The 25,301-nt window shown below is 39.9% G+C and overlaps 1 protein-coding gene across 1 annotated transcript in view; it reads left to right on the forward strand.

Moving 5' to 3' along the window:
• Positions 1-25,301, forward strand: part of LOC109676318 (neutral amino acid uniporter 4-like) — a 77,360-nt gene that overhangs the window by 16,815 nt on the left and 35,244 nt on the right. The window contains exons 3-7 of the mRNA XM_074056306.1: positions 4,658-4,748; positions 5,487-5,575; positions 6,905-7,000; positions 8,946-9,030; positions 14,619-14,846. Coding sequence (XP_073912407.1) covers positions 4,674-4,748; positions 5,487-5,575; positions 6,905-7,000; positions 8,946-9,030; positions 14,619-14,846 — 573 coding nt within the window. The 5' untranslated portion in view covers positions 4,658-4,673. The remainder of the gene's footprint in view (positions 1-4,657; positions 4,749-5,486; positions 5,576-6,904; positions 7,001-8,945; positions 9,031-14,618; positions 14,847-25,301) is intronic.

The raw sequence follows: 25,301 nt of genomic DNA on the forward strand, positions 1-25,301 counted from the left end.
ATACTAAATACTAACTATACTAACTATATTACAATACTAAATATAACTATATTACAATATAACTACTAACTGTATTACAGTATTTATTCTATTTTCTCAATACTCTTCTGTTTTGAAAGTACTGGCTAGAATACTCTGTATCTTGACACTCTCCAAGCTTCTATAAATGCTCCATAGGTATCAATTTTTCAACCTCTTTATCTATTACTTGTATACATTTTGAATCCATTAAGGCTTATAAAAAATTCATGTAAAGATAAATCCAGGAACTGGAAGTAATTTTCTGGAAAGGAAGGGTTGAATACAGACCAAAATGTTTTTATAGGAAAATAAAACCAATAGACTATTAAGATGTTTTTTATTTAAATGCTAAAGTTATACATTTTATGCTTTAGAGTTTTACTTTAGGTATGACTGACTAGTCACCATGGAACAAAATCCTGTATTCCTTACTTAAGAGTCACAAGAGTATATTTGGATTGGAAAACTGCAAATTCATTTTTTAGCTACAGATGGTTGCTGTAAAGAACGCTAAAAGCGCTCAGAAAGCAACAGGCCAATAAATACACTAAAAACAGTAACGTGTATCTGGGACAAACTGGCTTTCATAGCCCAGTACCACCCACTGTAATCACCAGTATGAGTTTCAGCAATAAAGAAATGGGTATGAACAAGAGCAGCTATTAACTTAAATCAGATTGCTAGATACCAAAACACTAACTGGGAGTGAGAGAAGAAAGCTTGGAAAAAAATGTTTCACCTGACTGACAGTAGGGCAGGCAGGTTCTTGTACAGCAGGCTGGGTATCACACCCCACTCTAGAATTTTCCTAACTCCTTAAGCTAATCTTGTAGTTTCCCTGATCAATTTCAGTATTACTTGATAAAATATATACTTGGCTGTGCTGTTTGGCCCCTAAAGATACCACATGTGCCATTTCATCCGTTAGAGAATAACACATTGGAGCAAAAGAGCAACAGATACAGACTGAATTTCTCTACAGCTCAGAAGTGTGACTGGTGGTGACGTTTCCTGTCATGGGCCCATGAGATAAGCCAATCCTAATATCTGATTATCTTCACTTTCAAACTACTACGTATGCTTCCCACCAGAAACGTTTTTTCTGTTGGCAGTTGAGTAAGATCTATTTGAACATGTCTAGACTTATTACACTAAAGAATTGTGAGCGAAGTATAACCTTTAGTTACTATTTTAAAAGCACATTAGATGAGTTAAAGTAATATGCTATTTCTAAAGAAGGCGGCAGACATATTAACAAGCCTACTGAGAGTCCTGCACTGTCACAGCGCTGAGAACAAAAAGGAAAAGGTAAGTGCCCTATGCTCAAACGCAATGCTTCATGAAAACCGAACACCATCAAACCAAGAACGAAGCCTGTGTCTTCCGGAGGCAGCAAGAAGGCTTCGGGAGACGGATCTGTCAATCAATCAATGAGTCCATCACCCGAATGAAAGGCCCCGCCTACTCCAACTCAGGAGCCGCCCCCACCTCAAGTTGTCCCCCAGTGTCCCCCACCTACGGGCCCAGCCAACCCAAGGACGCCTCGCGTAACGTACCTGAGACGCGTGCGCATCCACGGCCGGGATCCCTCCGTGCATCGCAGCGCTCGGGAGCGACCTCTTCGGCCTGGAGGCGGCAGGTACCGTCGTCTGCGGCTTCCGCCGCCGCCATCTTGCCGGCGTGAACAGTCAGGTGGGCGGCAGCGGCGACGGCGGGCGAGGGCAGCGTCGGCGGCGAGGACGGCAGTGGCGGCGTTGAGGGCGGCGAGGACGGCAGTGGCTGCGTTGAGGGCGGCGAGGACGGCGGCGGCGTCTTCGTCGAGGACGGCAGTGGCGGCGAAGACGGCAGCGGCGGCAGCGAAGACGGCAGCGGCGAGTACGGGCGGCGTCGGCGGCGAGGACGGGGGCGGCGTCGACGTCGGCGAGGACGGCGAGGGCGGCGTTGAGGGCGGCGAGGGCGGCGTTGAGGGCGGCGAGGATGGCGGCGGCGTCTTCGTCGAGGACGGCGGCGGCGTCTTCGTCGAGGACGGCAGTGGCGGCGTTGAGGACGGCGGCGGCGTCTTCGTCGAGGACAGCAGTGGCGGTGAAGACGGCAGCGGCGGCAGCGAGGACGGCGGCGGCGAGGACGGCGTCTTCGTCGAGGACGGCGGTGGCGGCGTCGGCGGCGAGGACGGCAGAGTCGGCGGCGGGGACGAGGGCGGCGTCGACGTCGGCGAGGACTGGGGCGACGACGGTGAGGACGGCGCTGGCGGTAGCGGTGGCGGCGAGGTCGTGGGCGGTTGCGAGGGCGGCGTCGGCAGCGAGGACCGGGGTGGCGGCGAGGACGGGGTTGGCGTCGGGAGCGAGGGCGGGGGTTGGCGTCGGCGGCGAGGACCGGGACGCGGACGGCGGTGGTTCAGGCGGCAGCGGCGAGGACGTGGGCGGCGGTGAGGGCGGCGTCGGGAGCGAGGACCGGGGCGTCGTAGGTGAGGACAGGGGTGGTGTCGGCGAGGACGGGGTTGGCGGCGTTGAGGACGGCGTCTTCGTCGAGGACGGCAGGGGCGGCGGCGAGACCGGGGCGTCGTAGGCGAGGACGGGGGTGGCGCAGGCGGCAGCGGCGAGGACCGGGACGTCGTAGGCGAGGGCGGCGTTGAGGACGGCGTGCACAGCGAGGACGGCGTTGAGGACGGCGTGCACAGCGAGGACGGCGGTGGCGGCGTCGACGTAGGCGAGGACGGCGTGCGCGGCGAGGACGGCAGTGGCGGCGTCGGCTGCGAGGACGAGGGCGGCGTCGACGTCGGCGAGGACGGAGGTGGCGGCAGCGAGTGAAGGGGCGGCGTCGGCAGCAGGACTGGGGCGACGACGGTGAGGACGGCGCTGGCGGTAGCGGTGGCGGCGAGGTCGTGGGCGGTGGCGAGGGCGGCGTCGGCAGCGAGGACCGGGGTGGCGGCGAGGACAGGGTTGGCGTCGGGAGCGAGGACGGGGTTGGCGGCGGCGAGGACCGGGACGCGGACGGCGGTGGTGCAGGCGGCAGCGGCGAGGACGTGGGCGGCGGTGAGGGCGGCGTCGGGAGCGAGGACCGGGGCGTCGTAGGTGAGGACGGGGGTGGTGTCGGCGTCGGCCAGGACGGGGTTGGCGGCGTCGAGGACGGCAGTGGCGGCATCGGCGGCAGTGAGGACAGGGGCGGCGGCGAGGACGGCGGCAGTGAGGACAGGGGCGGCGGCGAGGACGGCGGCAGTGAGGACAGGGGCGGCGGCGAGGACGGGCAGCGTCAACGTCGGCGAAGACGGCGGCAGCGAGTGAAGGGGCGGTGTCGGCAGCGGGGACTGGGGCGACGACGGTGAGGACGGCGCTGGCAGTAGTGGTGGCGGCGAGGACGGGGTTGGCGTCGGCGGCGAGGACCGGGACGTGGGCGGCGGTGAGGGCGGTGTCAGGAGCGAGGACCGGGGCTTGTAGGCGAGGACGGGGTTGGCGGTGTTGAGGACGCCGTCTTGGTCGAGGACGGCATTGGCGGCGTCGGCGGCGAAGACGGCGGCAGCGAGTAAAGGGGCGGCGGCGGCGAGACCGGGGCGTCGTAGGCGAGGACAGGGGTGGCGCAGGCGGCAGCGGCGAGGACCGGGACGTTGTAGGCGAGGGCGGGGGTGGCGGCGGCGGCGAGGACCGGGACGAGGACGGCGGTGGCGAGGACGTGGGCGGCGGCTAGGGCAGTGGCGAGGGCGGTGGCGGCGGTGTCGGCGGTGTCGAGGACTGGGGCGACGACGGTGAGGATGGCGGTGGCGATGGCGTCAGCGGCGAGGACGAGGGCGGCGTCGGGAGCGAGGACCGGGGCGGCAGCGGTGGCGGCGAGGACGGGGGTGGCGTCTGCGTCGAGGACCGGGGCGGCGGTGGCGTAGGTGAGGACGGGGACGGTGTCGGCAGCCTTGTGTCCTGAGGGAAGGGGGATTGAGAACGCAAAAGGGCGGTGTGAGCGAAGTTGTAGGGAAGACACAACTCACTGATGTGTCCTTCTCGTTAATGAGTTCTTATCCTGAAAGGAGCTCAGTGATTAAACAAAGTAACGTGAAATTCGTCGGAAGAGAAGAGTGTGAACTAAGAGATTCTAGGCAAGCAGTTTTGTCTAGCAATTCTGTGCTCTTCCTAGCTTTAATCTCTTGGTCAAGAAAAGTTTCTTCAGCTGCTGCCTATCGAGTATTCTTAGGTCAGATCCCTGAGGGAATTCGTGCTGTTCGGAAATTAATTGTTACCTTACCTGATAACACAGGTAGTTTTAAACTTGTGCTTTTCTTTTAATTAACTTTCTCTCAGATTGATAATCATAGGCCGGGTGTTTAGTGCCCTGATTATACAGACAGTGCCAGTGTTCTGAAGTCATAGCAGCAAAGTATGTTACAAGAAAATCATTTTGTTATCACTTTTCAGCCTGCGAAACCACTTTCAGTTAAATATCTCATTCAGTTTCCACAATAATTCTCTGTGTTCCACTTGTAAGTAACAAAGATAGGACTGGAACCAAGTATGAATTCTGGATTACTTGTGAAGTGGAAATAGGCTCGTCACCTAGATTAAATTTTCACTTCCCTTCTAATAGTAAAATTAAAATTGTGATTTTAATAGTTTTTGTTCTAAAATGTTTAAATCTCACAATTTTTATTTTTCAGGTTTGTGCAAACTCTGATGCATCTTCTTAAAGGAAATATTGGGACAGGCCTTTTAGGACTCCCATTGGCAATTAAAAATGCAGGCGTAGTGGTAAGACTTCTTTGTAATCTGCACCCAGCTTGTAGGTAATTGTAAGCAAAAATCACTGCCAGCTAGCATACAGCCTCACCAGATATAACTGGTGAAGTGATATTTAGAAGATCTTTGTTGTATTGATAAAATTATGTGAACTTGATAATGATGTAAGATGAGAATTACTGTTTTCATTTGTTCTTAATTATTTATTTATGTTTTTTGACAAAATCCCCATGAAACCTAGCACAATATTGGAACTTTCCAGGTATGGTTTTGTCTTTTGGAATTTCAGAGATTTGAGCAGTGTACTTAAAACAACAAACGTAGTTATAGAGCAGATTATTGTGTTGTCTCCATTTTTCTTTAGACTCAGAATGAAGTATACGGTTTTTAGACAAGGAAACATAGTTAACAAAAGGAGTAACGATATCTTTTAAAAACAAACATTTAAAACATTGTTAGAGAAATTACTGTAATTACAGAGAACCTCGATGGGGAGAACTCATTTATAAAGTAAACACTTTTGATTGGACCCATTTCTTTTTTTGCAGTGCTGTCGTGCGTGTTGTCTTAAATATTGCTTAATGTCCTTTCTGTATCAAGTTTATTGATTTTTTCCCTTATGCAAATAACTAATCATTTTGTCCAGTTTTTTTTCATTGAAAATCAGTAGTACACTGACTTACTGATTTTATGATTAACCAGTGTCTTTAAATTTAAATATTTAAACATTTTGCATTTTCTTTCCCACAGCTTGGGCCAATCAGCCTTGTGTTCACAGGAATCATTTCCGTTCACTGTACGCACATACTGGTACGTTGCAGTCACTTTCTGTGTCAGAGGTAAATGTGGATTCATTAAGTCTAAGTTATTTTAAAGCTGTGTGCTTATTTAGAGCATCGTAGCCTTGTATGTCTGTGCTTTTCAACCAGAAGCTGTATTTCCTTTCATCTGTATGTAGACACATCTAAGATAATGAGTATGGGGTGGGGTAGCGTTGCATAAGATGTAGATGTAGTCATCAGTTTAGTCATCCTTGACATTCTTGGAGTATTGGTCCCATCTCCACAGACACCAAATCTGCAGCGCACAAGTCCCTCACGCTCAGCAATGGAGTGTTTGCGTGGTGCCAGGCACTTCCTCCTCATAGGTCAAATCGTCTCTAGTTACTTGTAATGCCTGATACAGTGTAGATGCAATGCAAATAGTTGTTATGCTGTATTAGGGAATAATGACATGAAAAATAAGTCTGAATATATCCAATACAGTGTTTTTCATACATGTCTGATTGAATCCACAAACAAGGGATCTTCATAGTACTTATGATATGAACCTTATTAGTGAGATAGGGTGGCCTTTTTTTTTTTTTGCCTAGTACCAGTGGGAAAATCAGAATAGATATAAAGAGGAAATGGAGTCAGTGGTACACTTTCAGTTATAGTCCAAGGTCTTTAATTTATTAGCAGTTTAGTTTTGGGTACAGTGCCTTCAGTGCTGTGTACCGACGTGTGGGGTTTGTCGATATCAGTAAAATAATACATGCCTTTTTGTTTATTTTTGTATCATGAAACATTTCTACTGGACAACAAACCATTAAAAAAAAAATCTATTCCAGTAGACCAGAATTCTAGTCTTGGCTCTTTTGTCATTGTTGAATGTTCTTAAAAAGAAGCATGTCACTTACGATGTTTAAATAACTATACATACTTGCAAAAAGGTTGGAGAGAGAGAATGGTGAAATAATGCCTACCTCATGGTGCTATTTTGAAGATTAAATGAGATACTTTACATGAGAATATAATGGAAATTCATGCAGTTACATTATAAAATAATTTGAACAGGAGCTGTCTAGTCAATTTTTCATGTATTTGAAATATCAAAATCATCGAAGCAAAAATACTAGCTCCTCTGAATTCTGTAGCTAGGTAAACTTTAGCAGTAGATAAAAATTAAAATTCTGATGAAAAGGACAGATAAAGATTTATAATTTCTTGAGGCCTGTTTTTAGGAGTATATAGATCTTCACATTTTGAAAACTAATCTATCACTTCATAGCCCTGTTTTCATTTATTTCCACTTATTAGATGTTCCTTTTTAGGAGTGGTTTTGTGGACCAACTAAATGTTTTTCTTTTGTGTGTGTGTGTGTGTTTGTGTGTGATTAAATGACAGGTTTAAAAAGCCAGCCTTGGGTTATAGTGACACCGTGAGTCTTGCTATGGAAGCCAGCCCTTGGAGTTGTCTTCAGAAGCAAGCAGCTTGGGGAAGGTAGGCACTTGCTATGTTTTTAATATCTAGCTGCTGAAATTTTGTTAATTTTTAAGTTTCCTAATCTGATATAAATAAAGCTGAGGGGACATAATAACTGGCCTTCAGAGTTAGACAGCCTTGGGTTCAAATCTTAACTCTACCAACTTTCTGTTTAATAGCCTTGGTCTAGTTATTCATTGTTTTGGTTTGAGTATCTCACTATGAAATGAACTTATATTTCACAGAATTTTTATAATAGATTAAATAAAATGGTACTTATAAAGTATCTGGTCAACCAATGAGATAATCATGTTTAATAATTTTTTAAATGAAAGGCAAAAAATCAAGAAAAATGTTACAGTCTCATTATTTCAGATAAAATTGTGGTGTTTAACTATATGTTCATAAAACCTCTGAGGTCTGTTTGTATTTTATATCTTACTGTCTTATTAGATAGCTTTCTTATTGATGACATGGCACCTCTAAGCCAGGTGAACACAGGATATTTAAGAAAATTAAGAAAGCATGAATAATCAACAAAATGCTAACTGTGGTACAGATAATGTGTGTGGTAGGAATTAAAGAAGAAAAAGAGCAATGTTAGTAGTTTATGATTAAAGAAGGCTTTTCTGGTGATTTTCATAAATTTAGGTTTGTTCATAAGTTCATGAGGTTCCTGAGTTCTTGATATACTGAGGAGAAGGAAGGAGACAGAACCTAACACTTGGAAATAATATACACTAGGAAAAGAACTTCGGTTTTGCCTACAGAATCCAGAACCCCAAACCCCATCTTTCTTCTGCCCCAGATTAGAAGCAGCTTTGTTTACTTCTATAAGGAAAATGGCTTTCAGTTAGAAATGGCTGGAAACATTGTGGGTAGGACACTAAAATCAAAGGTGAAAAATGTTAAGGGAATACTAAAATACTTGAATGTAATTCATCAGAGAAAGGAAACTTGAATTTATTTTAAGGTATCCAGGTAACTTACAAATAATATCTCTCAAGAACCAGGGAGAGAATGGTAGCATTATGGCAGAATGAAGATAGGCCAGGTGCCTTTTAATTCCAAGTGAGAAGGAGGATCTGTGGGTTTTGTTGACACTGATGGTCACACAAGAGACCATTATCGGTTAATAGATGCATGCTGTTGCAGTCACACCTTGTCTCTGGACCAAAACAATGAAGTGTGGCTGTGTATTGATAACATGGAGGCAAATGTTGTGACTTGAGAACTGCCATCCCAAATAATGTCACTTTGACTGCTAGCTTTGGTGATATTTCTTTCTCACTCCTGTTTAGTATTTTATATAGCTGGAATTTCCTAGATCACTCACTAAAAATAAAAAACTAGTAAGCGATCTCTTGTTTGATTTAAGCTATGCCCTCTTGCTCTCCGTTCTACATCCTTAGTAATGGTTTGAATAGTACCAAGCACGCGTCACACATTTGCAAATGCCGTGAATAGGGAGGGGGGAAAATACACTGCATGACAAGAAAAAGAACTTGGGCTGTAGAGGTGTGGTATTTTTTATGACATTGTTTTATAAGCAGATGTCCTCCAACTGGTGAATTTCAGGAATAGGTAGTGATGTAAAACTCTTGGCTTTTTAATTTAATTGGGCATTCTTTTGCTCTATAATTCTTTTTTGTTTTGTAGTGAAAACAATAGCAAAGTTTATTAGGAAAGAAATTTACTATAACAGGATGAAGGTAGGGAGATGTGGGGGAAAAGGAAGAAACATTTCTGCTCCTCCTTGCTCTATAATTCTAGTGGCATACGGATCATAATATATGATGTTTGTAGGAAGCAAACATTTTAAATGTTCTTTACTTAAGGAAGTAAAAAATATATTCTATCATAAAGTAGTCCATGACAAGGAGCTAAATAGCAGTCCAAAGGAGAAGTAATACACTGACATTTTACCACTTCTTACTGACACTTATTCGTGGATTCTCTATAGGAGTGTGGTTGACTTTTTTCTGGTGATAACACAGCTGGGATTCTGCAGTGTTTATATTGTCTTCTTAGCTGAAAATGTAAAGCAAGTGAGTATTTTTCTCTAGTTAGTGAAATCATTTTCTTCTAATGCTCTGCTTACGGCACATTTCTTCTGTGGAAGCCAGGGTTAAATACTAAAATGTCTTCCTTTCATAAACGTTACAGGTTTTCCTTTAGTCTTCTGTTTTGCAAGTTGGATTTCTGATACTATTTTAATTTTTCTGTTTGTTTTATGGTATCAATGTCTGTTCTTTCAGATCAGACCATGACATGATTTGCTAATACTTAGTGACTTGAAATTTAGCCTGGGATAGTGGCACATGTCTATGGTCACAGCACTCAGAAAGCTGAGACAGGAGGATTGTGAGTTCAAGGTTACGGAGCAAGACCGAGTCCCTCAAAATAAAAATAAAATCAACCCCCCAAAATTTAGATCTCAAAAGCATATGTATAGGTATTTCAGGGTCATATTCTTTACTCTGATATTCTATAGAGAGTACATGGATTATCCAGCAGCCCAAAAAAGTGAGGTTTATAAAAAGTGAGCATTTATTACTAAAATCCAGTAATTGCTGCCATTGTTTAAAAAGGTAGTATCTGAGCATTATAGTTTTCTATATTCTGTCTGTGTTAGAAGGGTTTGCTTGAAGAGGAGGTGGTTTGCAGCTTTGATGGCAAACACAGTCGACAGTCTATGTGGACAAGCGTGCAAAATACCAGACTAAAAACTCACGCCAAAACAGTCAGACATACTTCTTTATGACTGGTACTAATTCCTATTTACCCCCATCTTCTTTAACCATCTTTTCAGCCAATAACGTTAATTATCCAAATATATATACTGCAGTAAACATTATACGTAATAAATATTGTCTTACAGATGTTTAACACAAGATGATGATGTAAATATGTTTTCTAAAGAACTTTGAAGTATATATAAGTATACATTTGACTCTCTTTTCTAAATACAAAGTGTGCTTCATTTTATGTTAAGACCAAGAATTGGCAAACTTTCTGTAAAATGTTAAGTAAAAAGTATTTTCTGCTTTTCAGGCCATATGGTGTCTGTTGCAACTACTCAACTCAGCCATAGACAACAATATGTAAATAAATGTGGCAGTATTCCAGTAAAGTTTTATTTGCAAAACCAGATGGTGGACCATATTTGCTCTGCAGGTTGTGCTTTGCCAACCCCTGATTTTGTCCATCCCTGTAGATTACACTTGAGCCACAGCTGTTTAATGTTGAAAGAGTTGGTGGAGCTGTTGTACAGAAATGAGAGGGTCTCTTAAAGGGTCACATTTAGTTGTGAGCGCTTTATTTCCACATCTCAGCATTTATAAAAGTTTTGTGTATTTCTGGAAAATTTCCCAACCCAGTTTCAGTGTCACCTGGGAAACCTTCCATAGCTGTTCCTCCATGACATCCTTTTCTTCACCTCTTCCTGGAATTTATTATTTTCTCCTTACTTCTATAAGACTTCAAAAAATAACCTTGATCATACTGTATTAAAGTTAATTTATAGGTTGATTTCCACCACTAGACTCCCAAATCCTATGAGAGAAAGGACAACTTATGAAACAAACTTTTCTGGTAGAATAATTTGTAACTTAAACTTGTGCTGATCCTTTAGGTACAGGTGTTCTCTCAGATATATGTTATTGTAGAATAGAGCGAGAGACCAGTGACAGCATGTAGAGAAGAGACACGTGAGGGGATGGAAAGAACCAGCAGTTCTGCTTGTGCTCTTGTTTATCAAATAAAGTGTCAGTGCTTCCATTAGCATTACTTTTTGTAGATGATGTGCCAAAAATTGCATATTCCTAGAACTCCCCATTCCTCATAAGGATGTTGATGTCAAGCGCTGATAACATGTACCATCTTGCCAGTCATTCACATGGGACTACGATGAAGAAATGAATTTTAGGACTGTGCAAGATGGCAGCACTCCTCTGTTTCTCATGTGTGCTGAGAGTGATCAGTAAGCTCTGTTTAACCTATGATTTTATATCTGCATGCTGTGATATACAGCATTTTGATCTTTATAATTACTCTGTGAAGTACATGGTGTGCTTATTTTTATGAAGCTGTCTTACAAAACATGAGAAATATATCCTAAAGTCTGTGTAATTAGGTTGCAACCTAGGTCTTTGTCACGGTTAACATTCGCTGTGGGTGTTTTTGGAAACAGAGTCTTGCTGTGGCCTTGAACTCATGATCCATCTGCTTCTGGGTTTATAGACGTTCACCACCACACCTGGCTTACCACCTAACGTGTTGTTTATCGCTGGACAGAATGTCTGATTTTAGGTACATGCGTGTGTGTGTGTGTAACAGAGTAAAAAAAACGGGAGAAAATGAATGCCTAAAAGTTTTGGATAACTTTCTCCTATGAAATATGATCAGTTGCTTCCAATGTTGAATGGAAAAGTTTAACTCATTTGTGCATATCTGGAAGATGGGGTAGAGAATTGATTTTCAAGCGGGGTGTGGTGGCGCATGCCTATAAAACTCAGCAATTCGGGAGGCAGAGATGGGAGGATCTGCAGTGCAAGACCAGCCCAGGCAAAAAACCACGAAGCTGGGTGTGGTGGTACATGTCTATAATCCCAGCTGTGTGAGGGGAGGTTTGTGGTCTGACACTGGTCCTGGGCAAAATCATTAGGCCCTACCTGAGAAATAACTTAAGCAAAAAAAAGGACTGGGGATAGGGGTCAAGGTTCAAGTGGTAGAGTGTTTGCTTGTCTAGCAAGTGCAGGCCCTGAATTCAAACTTCAGTACTGCCGAAAAAAACAAAACAAAAGTAAAAGTGACTCTCTGGGAGGTAAGCAGAATGCCTGCTGTAGATAGAAAGGTGAAAGCCCTTTAGAGCCATAAAGAGCAGGCTTTGGAAAGTAGTTGAGAGCAATGACACATCACCTGGGCAGAAGAGGTGAGGTCTGAGCATCATGGAGTAGAGAGTGCCACTCTGCAGAGATGTGACAGTATATAGCACATTGTTAATGAAAACTCTAGGATCAAGCTGTGGGGTTGGTACTTCCCTAATATGCGTGAGACTGAAGGTGCAATATTTCCATAACCCAAAGAATTAATGGTTTAGTTGTCAGACACATGTGGAAACCTGCACCGTAGCTGATCTTGGTCCCTTTAAACCATTATGACAGATGGTGGGGGGAAAACACTGCATTGGCGATTCTCATCTGCCATAGTTCTGGTAGCTCCTCCTTGTCTCACTCTTGAGATACTCTGGAAAAGCTCACATAGATGAGACAGTGTTTTGGCATGGAGAATGGAGATGGGGAAATGTAGTTTACATTCGCAGGAGTCAGAAGATAGGAGACCAAATCCTTGTTCTCAGATTTAGCTCTGACAGTGGGTAAGACCTCTTATCCCTGGCCAAGCCTCAGCTTCCTTGTTTGTAAAATAGGAATAGTAACAAAATCTTCCCTTGTTCCTGATAAACTTATTGTGAGACTCATCTGATAAAAGATTTGTGAAAGTCTTTGTAAAACATAAAACAGTATTTAAATGTAGGGGGAAGTACGACATTAATTCTTCAGCTTTACCAAAGAACTTAATTTGCTTTTGGAACTTTAACAATTAAATTATAAGCCATTGAAAAGTTAAGATGTAGTAGATTTTAGTAAATTTGAAGTCTAAATGGAAAGAACTGAATTTAGTAATTTTATTTTATAATATTTGTTCTAGTGTACATGGTAAACATGTGAGACTATAGAAGTCCTATTAGATAGCCCATCTCTGTCCCTAGAGGGCACCAAAGGACTCAAATGTTTACCTGAATCTTGCTCTAGGTATGTATCTACATTTTTATTTTATTGTAATTTTTAATCCTGAGAATTGTCATAACCATCTTTCTACCAATGAATGCTAAAATATTATATTTATGATAGAATTAATTTTAAGTTACCAAGCACCCAGTAATTCAGACAGCCCTTTAAAAATGGTTTGTGTTACTGTCTATTTTTTGCCAGAAATTCATGGTAGAGCTTAACTTTCACCTTTATCTAACACTGTTTTCAGAAGTACTGCTTTGATAAGAAGCCCTTGGCTCTAAACAATTTAGTTGTTGCAAGAATTGAGTTAGTAATGAGCTCTCTTCTTAATGCCAAAGGATGCAAGTTGCCAGTTTTGCTTCAATTCAGATTAATAGAAACTAAAATATAAAGCTCCAATGCCAGTTACCAGAAAGATAACGGTGAGCTATGCATCTCTTAAATGGTGCGTGGCATAGCACGAGAGAGTGCGAGTTATAAATTGCCACATAGCTTAAAAATGTAGTAGATGAAGTCCCCACCACCTGAGTGACATTAAGCATTGCTTATCATAAATTACAAATGTACAGTGAAGTAAAGGAAACTCTTGAATTATCAACTGTATCAGAGCTTTGTTTCAAAGTTCTGACTTGTTGGCCTCTTTCTCCACTCAAAGAGCGATGTGTCAGCACAGGACAGGTGGCACTTGCTCAGAGCACCCTCTCTATGTTGCAGAATTTGGTCAGGTTAACATGGAGCTCTCACAATTCTCAGGCCTAAGTTTGGATTCTACAACCCCTACTCCCTAGCTTGATATTACGTAAATTTTTCTACTTTCTAAGCTTCAGTTTCCTGTAGTTTAAATTGAAATTGGTACTGTAACCCACTTCTGAGAGCCATTTTGAGGATTTAATGAGGTACATATGAAGCACGTAGTTCAGTGCCTGATACAGAAAAAGTGCTAAATGGTACTAGCTGTTGTGATTATAGTCAACTTCTTAAGAATCTATGTATCCAGGCTCTTGATTGTAGCAGTATATTCCAAGGAGGGTGCAGAGTGTGGGGAAAATGGGTTTTCATTGGTACTTATATTGCAGTGTGATTTCTTTGGCTGTACGTTTTAAAATTGTTTCTAAAATCTTCTATAAATTTCATCTATTTTAGTAAGTTGGATTATATGATTAATTGAATCACAGACAATTTTTAATATGTGGAACCTGCAAATAGTAAATCTGAAAATCGGGTTATGGAAGTGGGTGAATAAGTTTTCAGACAAAGTTGGTTTATCTTGTAAAAGATTTCTACTCAAGCAGAAGTGACCTGCTGTCTAGCAAATGGCCGTGCATGAATCTGGTGGCGACTTAGAAAATATGTACTGATAGTGGTGGTAATCTATAAACAGTTGCCTTCTGCATGGTCTTTAAACTTTGCTTTGGCTGCTGTGTGTTTCGGAGAAGTACTTAGCACTTGTTTCCTACTCTGAAGAAGGTGCTGAGATCTCAGAGCAGATCTTCAAGACCTTTGCTGGGAACTTGAGCATGATAGTCACAGAGCTCCAAAGTAAATTAGTAAATCCATCGCCATAATTTCCTAGTGGACTTTATTTTTACAGTACAATATAAGAAGTTGTCTCCCGAAGGAGATTCTCTTACCTCAGTTATCCTTACACCTGATGTATACATACGTAAGAGTTTCTAGGAAGCCAGAATATCTTGAAAATAAGTAAATATCTTATTTATTATAGTGCGTGCCCTGGGAATCTATCGTAGTGTGTATAGATTATGGGTTTCTATGTACCTTTTATGTTTGTAAGTTGATGGATGTTTTCCCTGCTTCCTTACTCCTTTGCTAATCTGATACAGGTTCATGAAGGATTATTGGAAAGCAGAGTGTTTGCTTCGAATACTTCCAGTTCATCTAGTGCATGTGAGAGGAGAACTGTGGACCTGAGGATATACATGCTTTGCTTTCTTCCATTTATAATTCTTCTGGTCTTCATTCGTGAGCTAAAGAATCTGTTTGTGCTTTCGTTTCTTGCCAACATTTCCAAGGCTGTCAGTCTGGTGATAATTTACCAATATGTTGTGAGGGTAGGTACATTTTTAGCAAAATGTCATAGTTAAGTAAGGCTTTTGTTTACTGTAGAGGTAATAGTATGATAGGTAAAGACCTGCACTGGATGTGAGGCACACAGCAGACGAGCAGTTAATGTTATCCATGGGGGAACTTTTGACTAGAAAAGTGTGTGACAGACATGACAGGCACAGGCTTTGTACTCAGGTCTGGTTTTGGCCCTTGGCAAATACGCTTCAGAATTTGGTAGTACCTACCCACCCTATTAAAGATGTTGTGAGATTTAGGATTGTGCTCTTAATACAGTGTTCACATGGGACAACTCATTGAGTGTATTGTTACTCATTTAAAATTTTACAATCACATGCCAACCCAATCACAAGGGATGGATATGTATGTGATTCTGTCATTTTCTTATCACCGCCTAAGGAACAAGGGTTTTTGCTGGTTGAGATAAGGATAGCTATACAGGGCATTGACTCACATTGATTTCCTGTGCGTGGGTGTTACCTTCTAGGTTAATTCTTTTTGATCTAACCTTTTCTCTAGTACCTGTTCCCCTTTTCCTATTGGCCTCAGTTGCTTTAAGGTATCTGCTTTAGTTTCTCTGCGTTAAGGGCAACAAATGCTAGCTAGTTTTTTAGGTGTCTTACCTATCCTCATCCTTCCCTTGTGTGCTCTCGCTTTTATCATGTGCTCATAGTCCAATCCCCTTGTTGTGTTTGCCCTTGATCTAATATCCACATATGAGGGAGAACATACGATTTTTGGTTTTTTGAGCCAGGCTAACCTCACTCAGAATGATGTTCTCCAATTCCATCCATTTACCAGCGAATGATAACATTTCGTTCTTCTTCATGGCTGCATAAAATTCCATTGTGTATAGATACCACATTTTCTTAATCCATTCGTCAGTGGTGGGACATCTTGGTTGTTTCCATAACTTGGCTATTGTGAATAGTGCCGCAATAAACATGGATGTGCAGGTGCCTCTGGAGTAACAGTCTTTTGGGTATATCCCCAAGAGTGGTATTGCTGGATCAAATGGTAGATCGATGTCCAGCTTTTTAAGTAGCCTCTAAATTTTTTTCCAGAGTGGTTGTGCTAGTGTACATTCCCACCAACAGTGTAAGAGGGTTCCTTTTTCCCCACATCCTCGCCAACACCTGTTGTTGGTGGTGTTGCTGATGATGGCTATTCTAACAGGGGTGAGGTGGAATCTTAGCGAGGTTTTAATTTGCATTTCCTTTATTGCTAGAGATGGTGAGCATTTTTTCATGGGTTTTCTGGCCATTTGAATTTCTTTTGAGAAAGTTCTATTTAGTTCACATGCCCATTTCTTTATTGGTTCATTAGTTTGGGGAGAATTTAGTTTTTTAAGTTCCCTGTATATTCTGGTTATCAGTCCTTTGTCTGATGTATAGTTGGCAAATATTTTCTCCCACTCTGTGGGTGTTCTCTTCAGTTTAGAGACCATTTCTTTTGATCAACAGAAGCTTTTTAGTTTTATGAGGTCCCATTTATCTATGCTATCTCTTAGTTGCTGTGCTGCTGGGGTTTCATTGAGAAAGTTCTTACCTATACCTACTAACTCCAGAGTATTTCCTACTCTTTCTTGTATCAACTTAAGAGTTTGGGGTCTGATAATAAGATCCTTGATCCATTTTGAGTTAATCTTGGTATAGGGTGATATACATGGATCTAGTTTCAGTTTTGCAGACTGCTAACCAGTTTTCCCAGCAGTTTTTGTTGAAGAGGCTGCTATTTCTCCATCATATATTTTTAGCTTCTTTGTCAAAAATAAGTTGCTTATAGTTGTGTGGCTTCATATCTGGATCTTCTATTCTGTTCCACTGGTCTTCATGTCTGTTTTTGTGCCAGTACCATGCTGTTTTTATTGTTACTGCTTTGTAATATAGTTTGAAGTCAGGTATTGTGATACCTCCTGCATTGTTCTTTTGACTGAGTATTGCCTTGGCTATTCGTGGCCTCTTGTGTTTCCATATAAATTTAACAGTAGATTTTTCGATCTCTTTAATGAATGTCATTGGAATTTTGATGGGAATTGCATTAAACATGTAGATTACTTTGGGGGAGTATTGACATTTTTACTATGTTGATTCTACCAATCCATGAGTATGGGAGATCTCTCCACTTTCTATAGTCTTCCTCAATCTCTTTCTTCAGAAGTGTATAGTTTTCCTTATAGAGGTTTTTCACATCTTTTGTTAGGTTTACACCTAGGTATTTGATTTTGTTTGAGTCTATTGTAAAGGGAATTGTTTTCATATATTATTTTCCTTTGGTGTTAAAATCTTTGAACCATCTGATTTATCTGGTACAAGATTTTAATCGTGGTTGAACCCACCATTCTTGCCTCTGTGGCTACTCAACTATTCCAGATACATTTGTTCAATAATCCATTTTTAAAATCAAATTCTACCTATATTTACTCTATGTAGGAAATATCTATTCTGAGAAATCTACTACAAAATATTTATTACTGTTTTTAGAAAGCATTTGGGAAGACGAGACAGAGGATCAAGAGTCTGAGGCCAGGCTGGGCTACATGAGACCTGACTCAAATATAAATAAATTAAAATTTCCTCTTATTTTTCTATATGTTGAATACCTAGAAGAGCCCTTATTTTTCTTATTTTTTGAAACTTTTCTGCCCAGTCTTATAAATTTGAATCAATATAACTATTGTTGGCATTTTTACTGGTATTGAATTGAAGTTCTGAATTAATTAAGGGAGAAATGTTTGTTTCAAGCATTCTTAAAAGGTTAAGAGAAACAAAAACTGGATCTTGAGAGGAAAAAAACTTACTTTTTTTCTGTTTAAGGGCTAGTACATAAACAAATATTTAGTATATCTATATACCTAAAATTTAATGGCAATGAGTGGCTAAGAAAAATGTTCCTGAAAAGACTTCTTAGGGAGGACATAATGACAAACAGAGAAACACTATTCTTTCACATGATGTTGATCAGTCTCACCTTAAAATTTGTCAGTTTGAGCTGGGGACATGGCTCAAGTAGTAGAGCAAGCAGAAGGCCCTGAGTTCAAACTCTAGCACCACCAAAAACAAAAAACAGGTTACTTCTTTGTACATTTTAGGTGTAACAACGGAGTTAACTTTTCTAGTAGTTCTGGGGTTTGTACTTCTAGGTGCTTATCTTTATTCCACTGGATAGGATTTTTATTATAGTTCCAACTGGTGATGAGTTACACTAACAAACAAAACTTTTGTATATTAATCTCTTACAACTAACCATCTGAATTTTTAATTTTAACATAATTATAGTTGGTTTTTTCTAACTTTTAATATAATCTACAAATAATGAAACTTCAGCATCATCCCTTCTAACTTTTATGACTCTTACACTATTTTGACCAGGAATATCACTAACACCTATAGAAAAATATAACTAATACTTCTCATGCTAGGCACCATTAGTCTGTATTTGATTTTAATGGAAAATTTTCTGGTATTGTACTGTTAAGCCCATGAGAAGTCAATGTTATAATTAGGAGCTTATCAACCAATTTCTGTTTTAAAAGAATTTTATCAAATGGCTTTTTGGCATATATAAAGGTGGTCAAATGACTGCTTTCCTTGGAATATTAATATGAACATTGTGTTAATGGATCACCATATATTAATCCACTTCTGGATTTCTGATATGAATTTCATGTGTGTGGGCGTTTATGTGACAATGCTTTACTAGATTTTTGCATTGATAATATGAGTGAAATTCTTATTTATCATGTATCATGTTATTTTGTCAGGTTTTGGTGATACTGATTTCATAAAACAAATACATAACCTTTCCTTTTTCCCTCTGTGCTCAAAAACATTTTCAAATAGAATCAAAGTTTCTTATTTCTTTTAAATATTACCAATCTGCTAGTGAAAACGTCTGAATTGAGTGTTTTTATTGTTGATGGTCATTTTAATTTTTAATTTTGTAGCATATGTTTTGGCAATTTATTCCTTTCACTACTGGTTTCAAATTTATTTCTACAAACTCCGTGAAGTAAATTTTTTTTGTATCTATGACTATTTACTCTAATATATAGTTTTGTGCATATGTGCTTTCTACCCCTCTCCACACAAACCATTATTATTTTTTAGTAGGGAGTCGCTCTCTTTTCTTTTATGTCATTAATGTTGTCCCTCTCACTTTTTTATTCTCAATGCATGAACTCATGTGCTGTTAATAGTTTTGTCTTGTTCCCCTTTTTTATAATTTATTTCTACTATCATATTTATATTTTCTTCCTGCTTTCCTTATATTTGTTTTGTTGTCCTTTTCTCAACGTTTAAAATTTGATAGTTACTCATTTTTGTGTGGAGGAAAGTGTCTGTTTTGGTGGGAAAATGGATTTTAAAGATGAAAAACAAGTAGATTCCCTGCAGTGTTCTTGGAGATTTGTAAGTAAGGATTAGAACTATTTCCTTTACTTTGATGAACTGTTTTCATTTCAGTGTGCACAATATCAAACTCACGCAGTATGGAACTCCATATTTATTTGGGTTTTAAGCATTATTCAAATGAATTTTAGAGAGGTCACACATTTTCCAGCATTTAATGACACATCAGAATGAACACACCATTCAGTGATTTTATGGGTCTCCTCACCATGTTGTCCTTTTCCATCAGGGCAAGTCCCTTGACCCTGGCTGCTGCCTGAGGGACAATTTCAGTAGGGATGTTTAAGGAGCTTTAATTCAGTACTTAGGACACACATTAGGAAGTCTTTGTCTTTCTCTGAACTTGTCACCTCATTTCTCTTGTCATGTTCATTCTTACCTTGTTCCTCAGACCTGCAAATTGATTGTAGTCTTTATCCCAGGTTTTGAAGACTTCTCTTAATCATATGTCTACTATCACCCTCTACTGAGAGGCAGGTTGCCTGGATCTCCATAGTCTTCTCCAACTGCCCAACAGATAGAGACCTCTGCTTTACCATACTTAATGTCAGGCCTTGTGACTCAGACAGGCTTCCGTATATTCATTTATGCACATTTGCTCACTTGTTCATCAAGCACTTGAGTGCCTACTCTGAGTCAAGGGTGTTCTAGAAATCAGAGATGAAAAATATAAATAAATACAGATAGCGATGTGATGCTTTCCTTCCACTGGCACATAGTCTAGTGGATGGACAGTAACTTGCTGATGTATACCTGTAATACTGACTAAATCTGAACTCTAGGGTGATGACTTATAACAGGGCATCCTAAATCCTCTTGCTCATTTTGCTAGTTGCTTGCCTTAGTGGTTATATGAAGACTATTCCATGGTTTGTTGACTTTTCTTTTCCCTTGTTTGACCAGATCTGCCTTTATTTCACAATGCCTGCCTTTTCTTTATCAGGTCTTAGTTCTGCATACATTGTTCCTTCTGCTGCAGTTAGCACTGTTAGGTCTATTTGTGTCACAAGCTATATCCAATGCTTTAATATGTTAATTCTATAGGTGCTTTGTTAGTGCAGAAAAACCAGTTTAGGAACAACAACAACAACAAATATATATATTTATTTATTTGTTTGTTTGTTTATATATTTATTTATAGGTATTCGTTAAGCATATGCCACACCAGTGTGGTTCTGCTGTATTTTAAGTGTTGAACTTCATAAGAATTTATTCATAGTCATTTTCCTTTTCAGAGAGAAAAACCAAGAAAGACTATTAGCATTCACAAATAAAGATCATGTCCCAAATTCTTAGAAATTTTCCCAGTCTTCAGACTGTTATGAAAGTGAAGTTTCCTTAAGAAAAGAAAAGAAAACAACAATAGCAGAACAAAATGTGGTGCCAAAATGAAGATATATGACACTCAAAAGTGTATCTCAACCAAGGTGACAAACAATTTTACTCTATGGTTCCTGGGGTAATTAGCAAATAGTAGAAGCTATAGTAGGGAAATCCAAGGCAACCAAGATTCTCCCACATATTAAAAATTTGCTACAATGTGACAAAACAAATGCTCAGGATGATTTTTAAGTGGGCCAACTGGTCTAGGATTATAAGGGAATTTGCTCTTGTGGATGAGCAGCATATGAATGTTATCCCAGCTCTTTCTCAAAATGTGGTTCCCAGCATGCCTCCCAGGAGTGGCATTTGAGTGAGACTCTAGTGTATTATTATAAAGTGGAGAGGAAGTAATACACTAACTAGACTCCTTTTTTAAAACTTCTCAGCATTAAACACTTGGCATAATGCCAAACATCCAGAAGAAAACTGAAGAAAAACAAAAACAACCTTCCAGATGTTTTCCCTAAGTAAAAGAATAGGGATTACTGTTCTTACTCTTTTCTGGGGGTGTGAGGTTACAACAACTCATGTGGCCTAAAAGAACAAGAACAAGATGAAATGCCAGGGTCAAAATGGCCATGTTAACTGCTTAATAGGAAGACAGCATGGTTGACAGGACAGCATAAAGTAATAAATCACTAAATCCTTACAGTGATGGGTATAGTAGATTGATGTTTTAGTCCAAATTTCTCATCCTTCTCTCCATCTGTGCTTTTAGTTATTAACCCATATAAAACCTTGTATCTTTCCCTGTTATCTTTTCATACTCTCCCTACGATGGACAGAGAGTGCTTCCTTGATTGTTGTCGTAGAGTTCACCATGTGACTTATTTTGGCCAACAGGACATTAGCAGACTTCATGGGGAGCCTCCAAATGTGCTTGCATAGTTGAGCTTTTTCATTTGCACTTGTACTGTTGACACGAGAAAGATTTCTTCATGAAGTCCACCGATGCAAGAAAAATGAAAGACCCCTGGGACAGATCTGGCCCCAATCTGCAGCATAGAGTCAAGTTCAACCAGACCAGCCAATTCCAAGACGATTACAAGATGTGTGAGAGAGAATAAATAATTGTGTTTGAAGCCAGTGACTTTGGGAGTAGCTTGTTGCATAGAATTATTAAATAGCTGGCCTGTAGTATAGAACCAAAGCACATTGGAATTGAATAGATGTCTATAAGAAGCAAATTTCCATCTGAACCTACCTTGCTTTAGTTTCATTGCCTAAGCTGCTCCATTTTTGCGCCATTTTGCCTCTTGAATCTGTCTTAATATTCTCTGTCCAGTTTCTTGAAAATGCTAATCACTTTGGTACCTCAAGGATTTTTTGCACATGCTACTTTCTTTCCCTGTGCTACATACCACAACTCACTAACCTCCTCAATGTCTTAACAGACATTCAGCCAAAGGATACCTTTGTCCTCAGGGTCATAGAGGAGAATTTTAAAGTATATTGACCTGCAGATCAGTAAAAATGGCTCTATTAATGCAAAAAACACTTTATATAATTTCTTTTAAATTTGAGCATGATCTAAATGAACATATATGCAAGAGTATAGTCTTGTGATAAAATTGCAGAGAACCTTGATAAAGCACTATTTTGAGCTAACTGGCCAGATTTTGAAGCTTTCTATGATGAAAATTAAGGGAAAAAATTTTAAAATAAATTAATTTACTCTAGTTTATTGAGATAAAATATTGACATGTGACTAAGGCCTGGATTCTTATATTTAAACTTCACAGTACTATGTATATGTAGAAAATAGACATAATTACTAAAATAATCATAAAGCAAATAGGTTATGTGTTTGCCAGTTAAACTTGACATCCTTAAGCAAAGAAGAATTTGATACCACTAGGGTTTTTTAAGTACAAATTTGATATTATCTTTTAACTAGAAAATTCCTGTAACATTATTAAGCTGTGGTTTAATTGTAAGGTGGTGAAATAGGTGTGTGTGTGGGGGGGGGTGTATTTTCATGTGTTTGTTTTGGTGTGGGAAAATCTTACTACCATATTGCTGAAGATCGTTGGCTATAGATCCTGACTGCTGTACACTGGTTTCCTTGTCTGTAAAGTTGAAGGTTTTTCAGTGTACCTATTTTTTAATTGCATAATTAAATATATTTATAATGGACAACATAATATTTTGATACATGTATACTTCGTGAAGTGGCTAAAGCTAATTAGCATATGCTTTATCTCCCATCCTTACCATTTTTTTTTGAGAACATTTCAAGTCTACTCTTCGCAATTTTTAAGTATGCAACACTTCAGTTACACTTATCATTTTGTACAATAGATCTTTTTAATATATTCCTGCTGTCTAGTTGAAATTTCATTCTCTTTGTCCAATGTCTCCCCAATTCCTCTGTCTTCCTTCTGGCTCTGGTAACCACCATTCTACTCATTCCTTCTGCGAGTTTGAGTGCTAGATTTCATGTGAGCTTATTCAGTATTTGTCTTTATGGGCCTGGATTTTTGAGCATAGTATAATATTTTACAAGTTCATGAATGTTGTTGCAAATGACAGCATTTCCTACTTTTTAAAGATGGAATAGTATTCCCATTTTGTATATCTACATTTTCTTTATCAATCCATATATTGTTGGGCACTTAAGTTGATTCCATGTCTCAGCAATTTGAAATAGTACTGCAGTGAGCATGGGACTGTAGAAATCTCTTCTATATACTCATTGCGCTTCCTTTGGATATATACAGTACTGGCATTACTGGATCTTATGGTGGTTCTATTTATAAAAATTGGGAAACTTTTAAGGGAACCTTTTTTTCATAATGGCTATACTAATTTACATTCTTCAAAATAGTGGACAAGAATTTTCTTTCCTCCACATACTTGGCCACAGTTATCTCTTAACTTTTTGATAAGTCATCTTAGCAGATGTGCAATGAATCTCATTGACTTTAACCTTTAATTCCTGTGGTGAGTGATGTTGAGCATTTTTCCATGTACTTATTGGTCATTTGCATGACTTCTTTGATAATTTCTTATTCATGTTTTTTGCCAAATTTTTAGTAAAGAATTGTTTTCTTAGTTGTTTGAGTTCCTTATATTTTAGATTTTAACTTCTTTTCAGAGACTAGTTTACAAATGTATTCGCTCATTCCATAAATTTTCTCTTTATTCTATTAATTATTTTCTTTGCTATGCAGAATCCTTTTAGTTTGATTCATCATTTCTGTTGCCTGTTACTTTGGAATCATATCCAAAAAAATCATTGCCCAAAACCAGTGTCGTAGAGCATTTTACATACATTTTCTTCACATAGTTTTATAGTTGAAGTTCTGGGTTTAAGTCTTTAATCCATTTTCAGTTGACTTTTGTATGTGGTGCAAAAATGAGGATCCAGTTTTATTCTAAAGGTGAATATCCTGCTTCTTCCAACACCATTTATAGAAGAGCCATGTCTTTTGTTTTCTAATAGCTTGAGTGTAATGACTTGCTATTGACTTATTTGGATTGAATCTTATTGGAGACCTTTAGCAACTTGTAGACTTCCCCAGATTTGGAAAACTTCTTCCAATTACTTTTTGTGTGTGTGTGTTTTGGTACTGGGGCCTTCACATTGAGCCACTCTAACCAGCCCTATTTTTGTGAAGGGTTTTTTCAAGATAGGGTCTTGCGAACTATTTGCCCAGGCTGGCTTTGAACCATAATCCTTCTGATCTCTGCCTCCTGAGTAGGTAGGATTGCAGGTGTGAGCCATCGATGCCTGGCTTCCAATTACTTATTTAAATTAACTTTCTGTCCCTTTCTTCATTTTTTAATTCTCTAATTCAAATATTTGCTTTGTTAATGGTTTGCCACATATCCCATAAGCTTTCTTCATTCATTTTCATTCTTTTTTCGTTTCAGTCTGTATATTTTCAAATAACCTATCTCTGAGTTCACACATTCCTTCCTCTGTTTGGTGATTTCTGCTGTTGATGCTTTCTAGTGAATTTTTCATTTCATTTCTTATAGTTACAGCTTCAAAACTTCTGTGGGTTTTTTTTTTAATTTCAATCTGTTAATTTTCTAATTTGTTCACAGTGTTTCTACTTTTGTTGAATTATTTCACTATATTTCCTTGAAGTTTGCTGTACTTCCTCAAAACTTTTATTTTTAATTCTTTGTCAAGTAGTTCATTTATGTCCTTTTCTCTGGAGTCCTTTTGGTGATACGTTGCCTTGGTTTTTGATGTTTCTTCTAAGTTGATGTCTGTACACTTAGGGGTTGATGTGAGGGTGTGAAATTAGTGGACTACAGTGCTTCTGAACCAGTCAGGATGCAGCTCTGTATGTAGTCTCCTTACTCTTTTGTCAGCTGAATCAGCGTTGATGAAGAGTTCAAGTGTCCCTATGGATGCCTGCAGTTGTAGTTGGAATTCTTGAGATCTTTAGTAATGATATCTGCTAAGGTCCTCCTAATCTTTGTCTCCCAGCAAAAATGTTATAGCTGAAGGAATCTCTCGTGGCTTTGGATCTGTTTGTGGATTCACTTACAGTAATGGGAGCCCATATGGAAACATCACAGGGCATCTAGGAACTATAATTCTAGGATTCAGGGTGGTAATGGTACCAGTGCCTGGAACACAGACGTGCCAGTTGTTGTTGCATTGATAATCATGCCAGGCATGGTGCTTGTCAA

This window comes from Castor canadensis, chromosome 15 (assembly GCF_047511655.1).
Source record: "Castor canadensis chromosome 15, mCasCan1.hap1v2, whole genome shotgun sequence".
In the NCBI taxonomy this organism is placed as follows: Eukaryota; Metazoa; Chordata; class Mammalia; order Rodentia; family Castoridae; genus Castor; species Castor canadensis.